The sequence below is a fragment of the Drosophila bipectinata genome, chromosome 4, assembly GCF_030179905.1.
Source record: "Drosophila bipectinata strain 14024-0381.07 chromosome 4, DbipHiC1v2, whole genome shotgun sequence".
NCBI classification, from domain to species: Eukaryota; Metazoa; Arthropoda; class Insecta; order Diptera; family Drosophilidae; genus Drosophila; species Drosophila bipectinata.
The window spans coordinates 12419096-12434977 of NC_091740.1; the positions used below are offsets into that span (position 1 = coordinate 12419096).

The following is a 15882-nucleotide window of genomic DNA, read 5'->3' on the forward strand; positions in this document are numbered from 1 at the left end:
CATTCTTGATAGACTGAGATTTGAAATACAGAGAAGGCACTATGCCTACTTAAACTTTAAAGACAAATTTTCATTTTTAACAAAGTTACTGTACTTTCATCAAAAACAGTGACAGAAAAAGCTCAGTCTCTCGTTAAATATTATACCAATGATTTAGAGGACGATTTGTTTCAAGAATGTGTGCAGTAAAGCCTGAATCAAACTCACTCAGTCTCTCAACTTTTTTGAGGAATCAAAGTCTGACTAATGTATACCCTAACTTCGATAAAGGTCTCCGCATTGCACTTTCCACTCCTGCTACAAATTGATTTGGGGAAAGGAGTTCTTCGTGTTTAAAACGCGTAAAGAATTATCAAAGGGGTTCATTGTTTCAAGAAAAAATGAATTCTCTAGCTCTTCTCTACATATGTTAGATGCCGAAATAATGAACACCATAAACTATGATGATTTTATTAATGATTTTGCAACTAAAAAGGACCTCAAAAAAATTGTATATCTTGATTTTTATTTAATTAATTCTAATTTTATTTATCTGTAAGGCCTTCTTTACGAAAATGGAAAATTATTATTTTAGAAAGGTATGTAAGTACATATAACCCATGGGGCGGCGGAAATAAAGTGACCTACACTAATAAAAAACATAAATCCGTCCCTGATGTTTAGCCCATCAAAGATTTTAAAAATTTTTTCTGTTATTTAGAAAATACTAGCGACCCCGGCAAAGTCATGCAAAAATACTCGAGCGGGTTACTTGCTGGTTAAAACTAAGAACACCTTACAGGCAAATAAGTTACTTAGACTGCAAAACATTACAGACATGGTAGTAAAAGCTACCGAACACAAAACTCTAAGCTTCTCTAAGGGCGTCATATACTGTAATGAATTACGAAACATATACGAAACAGAAATACTCAACGAATTAAAAACAGAAAAAGTCACTGAAGTTCGCAAAATTCTAAAAAAGCAAAACCAATCATTGGTAGAAGCTGGATTAATTATAATCACTTTCCAAACCCATACACTCCCAGAATCTCTAAACGTTGGCTACGAAAAAGTTCGTCCACGCCCATATAACGCCCAGCAACAACGAAAAAAACTGCATTAACTGCAAAAACCTTTTGATGCATATACAAAACATAGCCTACTAGACCGCAGTTGCCCATCATTTATAAAACAAAAATAACTGATAACAATAAAAACTATGCAAAAAGCATTAGAATTTTACTACTCTCGTCGCAACCAACAGCTCAGCACCAGCTTTGCATCTATTGTATCTAAACAGCACAAACAACAACTAAACAACAACAAACAAAAGAACAACACCCACTCCTCAATACACAAACCAAAATAAAGACATCACACCGACACCGACCGCCGACATCACAGATACAACATCAAAGAAAACAAACATCATATCATGACCTCCCTAATGACCATCCCACACCTACTCCAATTGCAAACATCACAACACCACAAACCTCACCGCTCACCAAAATACTTATGTCTCCAACATGGATATCGACCTCCCCAACACTTCAAAAGACAACACAGCATGCGAAAGGACCCAGAACTGACAATAAGTCTTTCGAACATGTTTCACCCTTCATAATTAAAAAAGCCATAGATTTTGCATGCGGAGGAGAAGTGGATTCATGCAAAAATACTCGAGCGGGTTACTTGCTGGTTAAAACTAAGAACACGAATTTTTCAAAAGGACAAAAATAAGAAACTAGCGACCGACCTAAAACATACCAAAACTATCCAACCAAAAAGTAAACACAAAAAAAAAAAAAACACAGTAACATGAGCGATTCTGAAAGCACTTAACACTTGTAGCAGCAGTTATAAAAGAAAAAAGTACCCATAGTAACCAACTAACACCTCATCAACAACAAACCACTAATTATTAAAACGACTCTAAACAACTACTGCGAGCTTCAAACAATCATTAAAAAACATGCACCACTTATAACATCTAATAATGTTATTTAGTGTTAATAATGTTAGTGTTTACTAATAACATTCCCATACCCATAAATTACACACTTATTTCAAAAAACACCTCATCTTCCCACGGTGGCGTAGGTCTCCTAGCCCACAAGTCACTACAAGCTCGAGAGATAATCCTTAGCGATGATTTTGATGCAGTATGCATAGAACTGAACTCCAAACTTAAATTTAGAATTATCTCAGCATACATAGCTCCTAACAAATCATTCTCACTGCAAAACCTTCAGGCCGTACTAGACACCTCACATATACCCACCTTGATCACTGGCGACTTTAACGGTTGGCATAAAAACTAAAAACAACGCAAGAGGAAAAACATTAGAGAAATTCATAACTCAATCCAGCTACATACTACTAAACGAAATGTCACCTACTCACTTTAGCACACAAAACACACTAACAAACGTCGACCTAACACTCGGCAGCCCAATTCTCCAAATCGACAGCTCTTGGCACACCGAAGATAATCTTTTTGGCAGCGATCACTTCCCCATAATAATCAAACTTTTCACCTTTAACAGAACGAGCCTTCGTGTCACTCCTCGCAAGCCATCATTTTTAACCGACAAAGCAAACTGGCTAAAATTCTGCAAGAAAACCAAGCACAAACATAAACAAGGAAGCCGCAACAATTCACACAATCATCCTCTCCAGCGCCCATAAGGCAATACCCCAGACACACTCACACTCTCAAGCTTCTATCTTCAAAAATAAAAAAGTTGATATTTCTACCAAATACCATTTCCGATCGTTCAGTTATATGGCAGCTATAGGATATAGTCGGCCGATCCTAATGAAATTCGGTAGGATGGATCAACTGGCCAAAAATATAATCTGTATTAAGTTTCAAAAAGACGAAAGTTGGGTCATTTTCGATCGTTCAGTTATATGGCAGCTATAAGATATAGTCGGCCGATCCTTATGAAATTTGGCATGTCGTAATGTTTTGCCAAAAATAGCTGTAAAATTTGAACTCTCTAACTCTAAAAACACCAAAGTTATACCATTTCCGATCAATCAGTTATATGGCAGCTATAGGATCCGTTCCGACTTATATACTGCGTGCAAAGGAAAGAAGGGTGTGTGCAAAGTTTCAAGACGATAGCTTCAAAACTGAGAGACTAGTTCGCGTAGAAACAGAAAGACAGACGGACAGACAGACAGACGGACAAACGGACATGCTCATATCAACTCAGGAGGTGATCCTGATCAAGAATATATATACTTTATAGGGTCGGAGATGTCTCCTTCACTGCGTTGCACACTTTTGGACAAAATTATAATACCCTCTGCAAGGGTATAAAAACGAAGTATAAACAATTTTACTACACTAATCTCACCCGAAACACCGCCAAAAACAATCTGGAGTAACATCCGACGCTTTTGCGGACTCAACCCGCAAAAACACATACACTGCATATTTAACACAACCACAAATCAAAACACCACCCAAAAATTAGAAATCGCAGATTTATTTTGTAAAAATTTTTCAAAAATTTTATCCGACACAAACTTCAACACAACATTCATAAACCAAAAACAAACTTCAATCAGTAACTCACACAACCTATCATACACTCCTTGCAAAAGAGCAAAAGAAATACAAAAGCCCATAACTTCAATAGAATTCTCAGCAGCATTAAGCACACTAAAAGGAAATACACCCGGACTGTAGAGAATTAACTACGCAATGATCAAAAACATAGATAATACAACAAAAAATAGAATTATAAGCCTACAAAACTCAATCCTCAACAGCTATATCCCACAAACCTACAAAAATTGCCTAATAGTACCAATTTTAAAACCAAACTCAGACAAACCAACCTAAACTCATACCGTCCAATCTCACTAAACTCATGCCTTTCAAAAATTCTGGACAAAATTATTGCCAAACGACTGTGGTGGTTTGTATTAAACGACAAACTCATCCAAAACAGCCAAACTGGTTTCCGAAAAGGTAAGTCAGCTATGGACAGTCTACTGCTCCTAGACCATCTATTAGCAAGAGCTATCTCAAGAGGAAACCACACTTCCATCATATCCCTAGATTTTGCGAAAGCCTTCGACAGAATTCGAATCCACTCCATACTCAACCAACTTGCCATTTGGAAAACAGGACCAAAAATAACCAACTACATAAAAAATTATATGACAAATAGAAAAATAATAGTACGTATCGACTTCGACCTTTCTTCTTTTCATTCCATCCAAAACGGCATACCTCAAGGCTCTCCACTCTCCCTGATCCTCTTTGTTATAGCATGCAACAAACTCGCAGAAAAACTCACCCTTCATCGCAATATTAATCTAAGCGCATATGCGGATGACTTTCACTTGATTGTAAAGCTAAGAAACAGAAAAAATATAAAAACAAATCTCAACCTCATTATTACTACCATACTAGATTGGACCGAATACTCAGGCGCCCAACTTTCAACCACAAAATGCAAACACTTGCACGTTTGCAGAAAACACAACTGCAACTGCAACCTATCTGGTAACATACAAATACAAAACTTAACATCCCTTAAAATACTCGGCATATAACGTAACGGCGTAATACACATAACAAAAACAGGTGGAAAACGCACACAGAACAACTCTCACACAACATCAAACAATCAATAAACATAATAAAATGCCTCTCAAGCCCAAAACTGAACTGCAACACATCCACACTTCTTAACATCTCAAAAGCAACTATCACCGCAAAAGCAGACTATGGTCTCCCAATCTACGGATATTGCCCACAAATAAACCTACGGATGGCAAAAGCAACAATAAACACCGCTTTCAGAACTGCTCTTGGCACACTTCGAACTACATCTATTAACAACATCTTGTAAGAAGCACGCGCAGACACTCTAGAAGACAGACGTGACCTCATAACAACAAAAATAATTAAATCCTTGATCGATGCCAAAAACTCCCCATTTATAAAAATCCTTAAATCATACCGACCTCCAAAGCGATCACAATACAAATCAACAATTGACCGCATTATAGAAAACTCCGAAGCACACAAACTCCCCCTTAAGCTGACTAATCAACACTCACAGACCACAACACTGATATTTTAAAAATTGACACATCATTAAGCACGTACAACAAAAAAACACAACACCACAATCTTTTCGGACACTATTCACAGAAATCAAGACCAAAGACAATCACAAATTCACCTACATTTACACAGATGGATCTCACGTAAACTCAATTACCAGTCTCGCAATGACGAACGAAACAGAAGCTATAAAAATAAGCCTTCTGCCACACTACTCCTCAGTATTCTCCTCCGAGCTTCTAGCAATAGTAGAGGGAATCGAACTACTAAAAAATAAAAGAGGACAATTTTGCATATGCTCCGACTCCCTCTCTGCAATCGATGCAATAAAAAACCCGAACAAAAGCTAACACTACACCTCACACGCACGTAATCTGCTCCAAAAATTCAAAACTAGATTCAAACTACTTTGGATACCCGGTATTCCAGGTAACGAACTGGCGAACACCCTAGCCAAAAACGCAACCACGCAACCACTTCTAACGATTGAAAATCTAAACACAAAAGACACACAAAAATATATAATAAGCACTCTCCAAGAAAAAACACTATCATCAACGAAGACATCAACCCGGTACCAATCAAGTAATCAACTCCAACCCAACAGCTCCACATCCCCAAAAACAACCACTCTGCCATCTCACGTCTTGACCAAATAAAAATAACAAGACTCAGACTTGGACACACCAAATTAACCCACACACACTACATTGATCCAAACCCCAACAACACTTGCCCTTCCTGCAACGATACTGTAACAATAACACACTCACTTTCCACCTGCAATGCGCTTAACATCCAAAGACAACAAATGTTTTAAAACACCAACCCACTGGAAGCACTTTCAAACCCCACACCACCAAACATTTTAATATTACTACAATTCCTAAAGAACACAAATTTATACCACCACATACAACTCTATTCTATCTTTACCGTTTATATAAATAAACAAGCTCGACGAAAAAAGTTGACCGTTTTGGGCCCTGATGTCCCATCTATGTACTTTATAATCTTTATAAGGTTACTAGCGACCCCGGCACACGTTGTTTTGCCCTTTTTTGTTTTCTATAAGGGCTAGCTGTTTTTTCTTCATTTATTTTGGTTAATAAATGTTTTTCAGTATTTCAAGTACATCCAATAATTTCACGTACAGCAAAATTCCCCTCGCCAATATCTAACAGTTGTTTAGAGAAAGGATGAATCCTGAAGCATTTGATAGCGCATATTCTTGGTCAGTTCTTTTTCAACATTACGCCACAGTTGCGATGATTTTAAGCAAGCATTGAATTCATCAGCGTACGTTAACCGTGAACACCTGAAAGGAGTAACAAAGGGCCGTAAAATAGTTTATCATTGTTCCTTATATCCCTAATTGACCAATCCAATTCCCCAAGCGAATTTTTACGTCCTATAGTGCATTCATCCAAAATATGGGCGCTATGCCCATAGACGATTGTTTTAATGTTGCACACTGCATCTGGATTATTTTGAATGTTCAATGACAGCTTAAGTGCTGAATGAGCTGTTATGCCTCCATCTAATAAGGTTGCTGCAACGCCAGAAGATGCAATGGCCAATGCGTTGCCATTTTTTTTAATCGTAACTCGACAGGAAGAAGCGTAATAAGGAATGTTCACTTTGGAACTTTCACTTTGAATGTTCACAATAATCACTTTGGAATAAGCAGAATTTTCAACATCAGGCTCTTACTGGAATGCTAGTCGAAGAAATTGCCCAGATGTGAATCCTCGATAAACTTGTTGCCGTTGTTAGTTAATTCTTCTTCTAACTATAATTCTGTGCGCTTCTCTTCTTTGAAAAGTGGCCTTTGTTGATTATGTTCATCTCGTGCATCTTTCGATTGTGATTCACGTAACTGCGCCATGCTTACACGCGCCTTTTCATTACCTTTATAAATTTGTTCTCCTGATCTCGTATTCTTCTATCTCGCGCAGCTCTTGAATTGACTGTTTGATGACTAAAATTGGCCCAATTGCATATCACCGCTTTCGTTTGCAGTATTTTGTATTCTTCTTGCATTATGGCTTTGTCGGGAAAGATTCGATCGTCTTGGTCGCGGCATTATAAATTAAACATCCGAATCAAATCGATTGCTGCAGAACGCGACTGCCTAACTCTCAATCGTGTTCGCTCAAGCCTAGCTGCTGACATTTTGACATTTGACATTTTCATTTGACATTTTCTTGTGCATCTTTCGATTGTGATTCACGTAACTGCGCCATGCTTACACGCGCCTTTTCATTACCTTTATACATCTAGATAACAGTATAAATACATAATATCGTACATAAAAATATGATACGTCACGTTCACAGCCTACTTACTTTTATTCATTACTATAAGTGGAGTATAGTTCGGTGGAGTATAATTCGCGCTGTCGAACTCTCTAAGCTACCTCCCTACCAATTTTCACTCAAATCTGTTCTTCCGTTCTTGATTTATAAGTGGTGTAACATATAACACGACTTTCTTTTATATATATAGAAGAAGAAGAAGATAGATAGATTAATATATGTAAGTTATCCAACCCATAAATCCAGGCCACTTATGGCTTTTCAAACTCTGCATTTGCCTACGGCTTTCTCTTTGCCTCTGAGGTCCGACCTCGGTTCCCCATATACAAATCAAAATCAAAAGTAAACATCAGCTTCCCTCCGAAGCCCAATCAACGCTTAATCGCGATCAGCTTAATCGAATTTCACAATGTGGTTGTCAAATCTAATGTCAAATATTATGATTGCGTTCAGAAATTTAACTTAAGATTTATAATTTAACGTTTGTGACAAAACTTAAGATTTATCTTTCGATTTCTATATAGTCTTATTAAAAAAACAATCGGACAGATTAACAACTGAAGTTAGCTAAAATTAATTTTCTCGAAGCTATATGAAGCTGTGAGACTATGCAATTTTGTCGCGTTCGCGATTCACTTGATAATTGTGAGCAGATTTTGAATTTCTGACAGCCAGATAAGTTATAAATTGTTCAAATAGGACAACTACATTAAATAGATGCAAAAAAAAAACGATTGGGTAAACTTGTGCATTCTTTAATACAGGGTTTTTTAGCCCATTTTGGAAAATGGGTGGTTTTTAGTCCTTTTTGGAAAATAAACAAGATTCATTTAGGGTATAGAATGCCATTTATTGACAATTCCCTCAGTATACAATATCGATCAAATGACCGCCTTCATTAGAAACACAAAAAGCGGCCCTTTTTTGGGCATTTCGCATTGTATTTGACAACATTTTGGGCGCAATAGCAGCAATTTCCGCTTTGATATTATCTTTTAGTTGTTCAATAGTCTTCGGTTTGCTGACATACACCTTACTCTTCAAGTAGCCCCACAGAAAAAAGTCCGGTGCCGTCAAATCCGGTAAACGAGGAGGCCACTCCAAATCACACTTTTTTGACACAACGCGTCCCGGGAACTTGCTCTGAAAAAACTTCATGCGGTGTTACAAGGTGCGCTGTCTTGTTGAAAATAGAAGCTCGTCAGACCGTGTTTACGCATTTCCGGACAAACAGTTTTCACAATTAAACGATTGCTTTCGATGTACAGCGCTACAATTTCAGCCCGATTTTTTGCTGTGAGTCGATCCATGTCTAAAAGGGCATAGGCTGTCGTTTCAGAATCTGGCTGGCTTGTCAAAATAGGCTGAAAAATGGCGGAGTTAATAAAAATTTCAAAAAAGGTACTGTCTAGATGGCGCACCCTGTATATCAACAAAAAATTTTACATTTAAAGACACGCTCAACACGACCACCATGGCTTTTCCCATAATCTTCAATAAACACAAAGCAAATATGCTAAACTAAACAGCTCAGTTATTTTCAAATCCTTTCAGACAGTACTATAATTTTGGTCAAAAGTGGGCAACGCAGTGTAGGAGATATCTCCGGCCCTAACAGTATGTATGTATATGCTAAGTCAGGATCACCTCCTGAGTGAATATAAGCATGTCCGTCTGTTTATACGCGAACTTGTCTCTCAGTTTTCAAGCTATCGACTTTGCACACACCCTTCTTTCCTTTGCACGCAGAACTTAAGTCGGAACGGCCGAATACATCCTATAGTTGCCATATAACTGATTGATCGGAAATATCATAATTTTGGTGTTTTTAGAGCAGTGGAAACATTTTTCTCTCATTTTTCAACATTTTTCTCAACTCTCATTTTCCATAGCACGAGTGGGGTAGGGAATTCTGGCGTAGCGCTGCGGTAAAGCTCTCTCATTTTCTCTTATTTGACAGCCCACATTTAAAAATCAAAATGTTTCCACTGAGAAAAATTTTCTCAGAAATTTGGTTGGAAAATGTTTTCTCCATAGAATATATAGATGGGGAACCGTTGTTTTTCATTTCTTTAAGAACTGTTGCTATCAAAGCTTTCTTTAAAATAAAATACACAATGCTCTGCTCTTATTGTTTTTCTCTGCTACGCATACACTCAAATTTTAAACATGTGTGCGTTTTGCCCCCAAAATAATTAACAACATATTTTTTGTCAATTAATTCGACCTACAAAATTTCACAAGGATCGGGCATCTATATCCCATAGGTCTATAACCGTCTATAGGCCGTCTATATCCCATATAAATGAACAATCGGATAGGATATTTGGTAAAACCAACAACTTTCGCATTTTTGTAGATAGAAGCTTGAGATTTAAGCTTAAGACTTTTTTTAAAATTTTTATTATGAAATTAAATACTATTATGAAATTCTAACAAGTTTCGGCCAACTATATCCAAAATTTGCTGTTTATATAATTTCTCTGAAAATTACAGCTATTTTTTCATCCCAAATGGCCACTACCATTTTTTTGATTTATTGGTTATTTTGATTTATTAAATTTATTATTATACCATTATTATACCAAACGGGATAAAATTTTGAACGCGTGGATCTCAAAGACCAAACGAGATAAAGCTGTTCGATTTGGAGCTTGACCAAGTTTGGCAACCAAGTTTGGTGTGTTTCCACGCCCACTCCCGTCTCTAAAATTAAATCGCGTTCAAGAAGCAATTCGTTAATGTTTTTGGAAAAAGTTTTGATGCAAAACTTTTTCAATGGTTAAAAGAGTAAAAAAAATAAAAGATTATGGCCGTAGCTGTCGTTTTGGCCAAACGCAAAAGTATGCAACAAAATATTGAAACTTCTAGAGGTATTTAAATTGTGGGTGGAAGAGATAAGTACCGAATGGGTCCCCAAGAGAATTACCAGTCACAATGGTAAGAAAATACACAAAATTAAACCTAATCCGACAATCTTCTCCAGGGCTTAAATAACACCAGCGCCCGTTGTGTTCCTTTTTTATATCCCTCATTATCACCTCCTGAGTTGATACATATAAGCATGTTCTTTGGTCTGTTGATATGTAAACTAGTCTCTAAACCTATCGATCTTAAACTTTGCACACATTCTTCTTTTCTTTGTCGGAAAGTCCGATGTCAGTTGATCGGAAATTTCATAAGATTGTTGTTTTTGGAATTTTTATACCCGGTACTCGTAGCGTATAAAAGGTATAAAATAAAAGGGTGTTCATGGGTATAAAGGGTATACCCATAAATACAAGGGTATATTGTAGTCATGTGAATCAAGTTTTTTTTTCAAGTACCCTCCCGTTCGTCAAAGCGAAAATTTCGATGTAACGCCTGTTCACACAAGTTTTTGTGAAAATGTTTCGATGTTAAACTATTCCAATAATTATTCTTACCTGTAAATCAAAATTCAGCTCAATCGGACAATTATTCTGCTTCCCTACTGAATCGGTAGAAGTAACGTAGGGGGGCTCCGGTTGTTTTTTCGGCCAAGCGCCATAAAATGCAACATAACATATATTTAGTTATGTCTCCAATAAATAATAAAGGGTAGCAAACATTTGAAACAAACTTAAACTGGGCAATATAAGTAGGAGTTTCCATGCCAATCCTATAGCTCTATTTCTTAAAGTTCCTATCTCTGAGATTCCCGCCTTCATACATACAGTCGAACATGCCTATACCGATACATACCATATAGGGTCGGAGATTTTTCGTTGTCTATGTAAAATTCAGTCACAAGAATAAAATGTACCCTTGTACTTTACGTGTACCTGGGAAAAAAGAAAAGAAAGCTGACTTCGGGAAGAGCCGAAGTTGGTATACTTTTGCAGTTAAGATCGGATATACATATGTCACAAAAATCGGATATAGTTGGCTGATCCATATGAGAATTTTATTATAAAACCAATTTCTTAGAATACCAAATTTAAAACAAGTCCTAAGGTTTTTTCTTCAAAAAACCTAAAGCTTAGTAATTTCCGATCGTTCATTCTTATAACAGCTATAGTTGGCCAATCCTTATAAAATTTGGCATCATGTATTATTAAAAAAAAAAAAAAATAGCTCAATAAATATTAAAGTAATGGCAATTCCGATCAATCAGTTCCTACTTATAGACTGCGTGCAAAGAAAGAAAGGTGTGTACAAAATTTCAAGTCGATAGCTTTAAAACTGAGAGACTAGCTTGTGTAGTAAAAGTGTAGAGAAAGAAAAAGACAGACGTACATGGTTATATCAACTCAGGAGGTGATCCAATTCAAGAATATATATTTTATAGAAGATGTATGCGTTCACATTTTTGACCAAAATTGACCTCTGTTACCCTCTGACCCAAAAATATAAAAACGGAAAGGAATTTGGGAATTTTTCTACATATACAGGGTTGCCCACGAAAGATTTGCATTTCAAATCGTTATAAAAAAACCAGTATATATTTTTCAAACATTTTTATTGGATAGCCTCAACATTGCGGTTTATGTATTAATCACCACTTCGTTCATATGGACTATAGGAAATTTTACCACTTTTTCTGGCCAAAAACCGTTTTTTGAAAGTTAAAGGATTTAAATAATTTTAACTGCATATCATTCACAATAGATTAATTTTTAATGTTGCATACCAGAAATTTTCATAGATGGCGCCACTGCGAAGAAATCAGCTGTTAAAAACATCTGTTGATGTTAACATTTACATGAGCTTAGAATTTACGATTTTTTTGGTGCGATTTTAAAAACGCCAATACTGAAAATTTTATGGACAAAATCAAAAGTTTTGAAATGAATACTTTTTAATGTGGTTTGTATTATGTGTTTTTGTATGTGAAGTGTACAAAAAACTTGTGTCGTCTATTTAATAAAGTGAAAATGTAAGTAGTCTAGCAAGAGAAATTTTTAAATTTAAATCACATTTTTAAAAAGAGATTTAAACTAAGTCCGACCGAGTCATACATTGTAATTTAGTCCATGTTGTAGATTGTTTAATTTTCTTCATATGAGTGAAATGTAAATATGCGCTTTCGAAGAAATTCATAATTTAAGGAGGCAACCTCAAAACCTTGAATGTGAATCTGTTAGCTGTGAGACTAGTGAAAAACCGATTTAAATTTAACAAAAAATAAAAATTTTTTAATAAAAAAAAAAAAAAACCTTACCTACTTTTTCAAAAGAAGACTATGGCTTTATAAAACACTAAAAAAGAACCAAATTAAAATATCTTGCTTAGTTCTACAGTTAGTTTGTTATTTTTAAATAGGACGCCACGCCCCCATTTTTTTTAATCTGAGTTCTTTTGACCATATTAACTCAAATCAAAAATTAAAATCTAAATATCTTGCTTAGTTTTTGAGTTAGAATGTGTTTCTTAAAAAGTGGGCGGTGCCACGCCCAAATTTTTTTTTAAATCTTAAATCTATTGACAATGTGAACTCAAATCAAAAATCAGAACTTAAATATCTTGTTTCGATCTTGAGATATTATTTTTGTCCAGAAAAAGTGGTCATATTTCCTATAGTGATATGGCTGCCTCGGTTGGCTTCACATTAGCCTCTGACCCTATAAAGTATAAATATTCTTTATCAGGATCACTTCCTGAGTTGATATAAGCATGTCCGTCTCTCCGTCCGTCCGTCTGTCCGTCTGTCTTTTTCTACGCAAACTAGTCTCTCAGTTTTAAAGCTATCGACTTGAATCTTTGCACCCACCATTTTTTCCTTTGCACGCAGTATATAAGTCGGAGCGACAGGGATCGGTCGTCTATATCCTATAGCTGCCATACAACTGAACGATCGGAAGTGTTCAAACTTTTGTGTTTTTGAAGATAGAAAGCTGGAACTTGGTACAGATTATACAGATTTGGTCAGTTGATCCAACCTACCAAATTTCATAAGGATGGGCCGACTATATCTTAAAGCTGTCATATAACTGAACGATCGGAAATGGTATTTGGTAGAAATGTCAACTTTCGTATTTTTGAAGATAGAAGCTTGGGACTTATTTTTAAATTTTTTATTTTAATTAATTGGTTTTATTATGATGTAATCATAAGGATCGGCCAACTATATCCGGTTTTAGCTGCAAGGGTATATTAACTTCGGCTCCTTCCGAAGGAAGCTCTCCTTTCTTCTTATACCCTTGCAGAGGGTATTACAATTTTGGTCAAAAGTGTGCAACGCAGTGAAGGAGACATCTCCGACCCTATAAAGTATATATATTCTTGATCAGGATCACCTCCTGTGTTGATATAGGCATTTCCGTCAGTACGTCTGTGTGTCCGTCTGTCTGTTTCTACGCAAACTAGTCTCTCAGTTTTAAAGCTATCGTCTTGAAACTTTGCACACATCCTTCTTTCCTTGCACGCAGTATATAAGTGGGAACGGCCCGGATCGGCTGACTATATCCTATAGCTGCCATATAACTGAACGATCGGAAGTGACCCAACATTCGTGTTTTTGGAGATAGAAAGCTGGAATAACGATCGGTCGACTATATCTAATAGCTGACATATAACTTAATAATCGGAAATGGTTTTTGGTAAAAATACAAACTTTGGTATGTTTGAAGATAGAAGTATGGGACTTTTTTTAGACTTTGTATTGTAATAAATTGGATTATATATTTATATTCCCATAAGGATCGGCCAACTATATCCGATGTTTGCGACCGGATATAGGTTTTAACTGCAAGGGCATGTAAACTTCGGCTCCGCCCGAAGTTAGCTTTCCTTTCTTGTTTTTTAATAATGTAGGACAAGTGCTAGAGTTCGTAAAACCAATACCTCCATCACCAAAGGCGAAGAACTATAGCCGGACTACATATGTCTTGATCCGCATTCCATTTCTAGATTCCAAACACTGGATCAATGTTGCACCTTACACGTGTATATCTGGTGTTACAAAAATTTCCTTTTAAATTCTATAGTAGTTAGTTCGGTATCCTCATATGGCATGTCTTCACGTTACGCTTGCTTACTTAAGCTTACTTAAACTTAAACGCTTGCTTAAGCTTATATATGATGCGATGTATGCTTTTTGTGAGGCCTGGTGTGGCATTAATAGTAAACAAATTTTTTAATATATGAATTTTAACACAATTTCGGTTATATGGCGCCTATGAGGATATAGCGTGTCACTTCTAATGAAAAGTTGAGAATAAGCTGGCCACAAATAAAGAATTTCTGATGAAATGCTATAGATATGCTACTATTAACTTAAACATATTCGAAGCAAGCCGTAACTTTTAAATTCCATAGAAAAATATTTTATTAAGTAGGTACAATTATTTAAATAATTTTGTAATCCAAACTCACCTTCACAATTATTTAGGTCACTGTTATGGCAGTCCGCATTTTTAACATTTAGGCAGTGATAGCTTCCTATAGTATTGTAGCAATACTGACTTGTCCCACACTCATGAATTTGCTCCCTACATTCATCGATGTCAATGCATTTTTCTCTAAGCTCATCAAAATTGAATCCGCTAGGACATGTTTGGTTGGTATCCGGTGAACACGTAACATTGTTAGAATCCAACTTATAACCCAAATGACACTTACATTTATAGGCATCAAAGGTGTTTTCGCATATCTGAGCGCACAGATTAGGAATTTTTCCACAAATGTCGTCTGTGAATATTTAATAATAATATATATATATATGCATTATTATTTACATGTATAAAGTATGTATTCTTTACACGGTCGGAAATGGCACCTTTAACACAATTTTTGCAAAATTTTAAAAAAATTTCACATACTCTCTGCAAGGGTTTAAAAATATTGACACGTTTATAAACAAAGGGCAAATATAGACAAGTTTCGATGCAAACTGGCATTATCCTAACTAAGCCAAATCTTTGTAATCGCATTGTTGATAAAATTTGTAATCGCAATTTAAGAAGATACCATAATTCAGCCAGGCATCTTAACTGTAGGCCTAACACGAATATCCATTTTATCTAGATGTCGTCTGCCTATATTTATATACAGGTTTTCACAAAATTTAAAAACATACCCTTTCGTTTTGATCCGTATTCCATATCTAAGTTTAAACGCTTGCTTCAGCTTATATATAATGCGCTGTAAGCTCTTTGTGAGGCCTAGTGTGGAATTATTAGTAAATCAGTTAATTATAATATAAATTTTAATACAATTTGAGTTATATGACGCCAATGGGAATACATATATCGTTAAACTTCCAATGGAATATTCTGAATAAGCTGGTCACAAATATAGAATTCCTGCTGAAATACAGATAAGCAACTATTAACTTAAACATATTCTAAGCAAGCCGTAACTTTTAAATTCCTTAAAAAAATATTTTATTAAGTAAGTATTATAACTTTTACTTATTTAGTTATTTAGGCCAGTAAATAAACGATATTTCTTGAAACTCAAACTTTTGTTTTTTGTTTTTGATTCGATACTATCGATATGATATTTAAAGCGCCCTCTGACTTGGCA

At 35.8% G+C, this 15882-nt stretch overlaps 1 protein-coding gene across 3 annotated transcripts in view; it reads right to left on the minus strand.

Moving 5' to 3' along the window:
* Window positions 1–15882, minus strand: part of LOC122322090 (fibulin-1) — a 608226-nt gene that overhangs the window by 447489 nt on the left and 144855 nt on the right. For all 3 annotated transcript variants that reach the window (XM_070282405.1, XM_043213493.2, XM_070282404.1), the window contains exon 3: window positions 14731–15045. In XM_070282405.1, the coding sequence (XP_070138506.1) occupies window positions 14731–15045 (315 nt within the window). The remainder of the gene's footprint in view (window positions 1–14730; window positions 15046–15882) is intronic.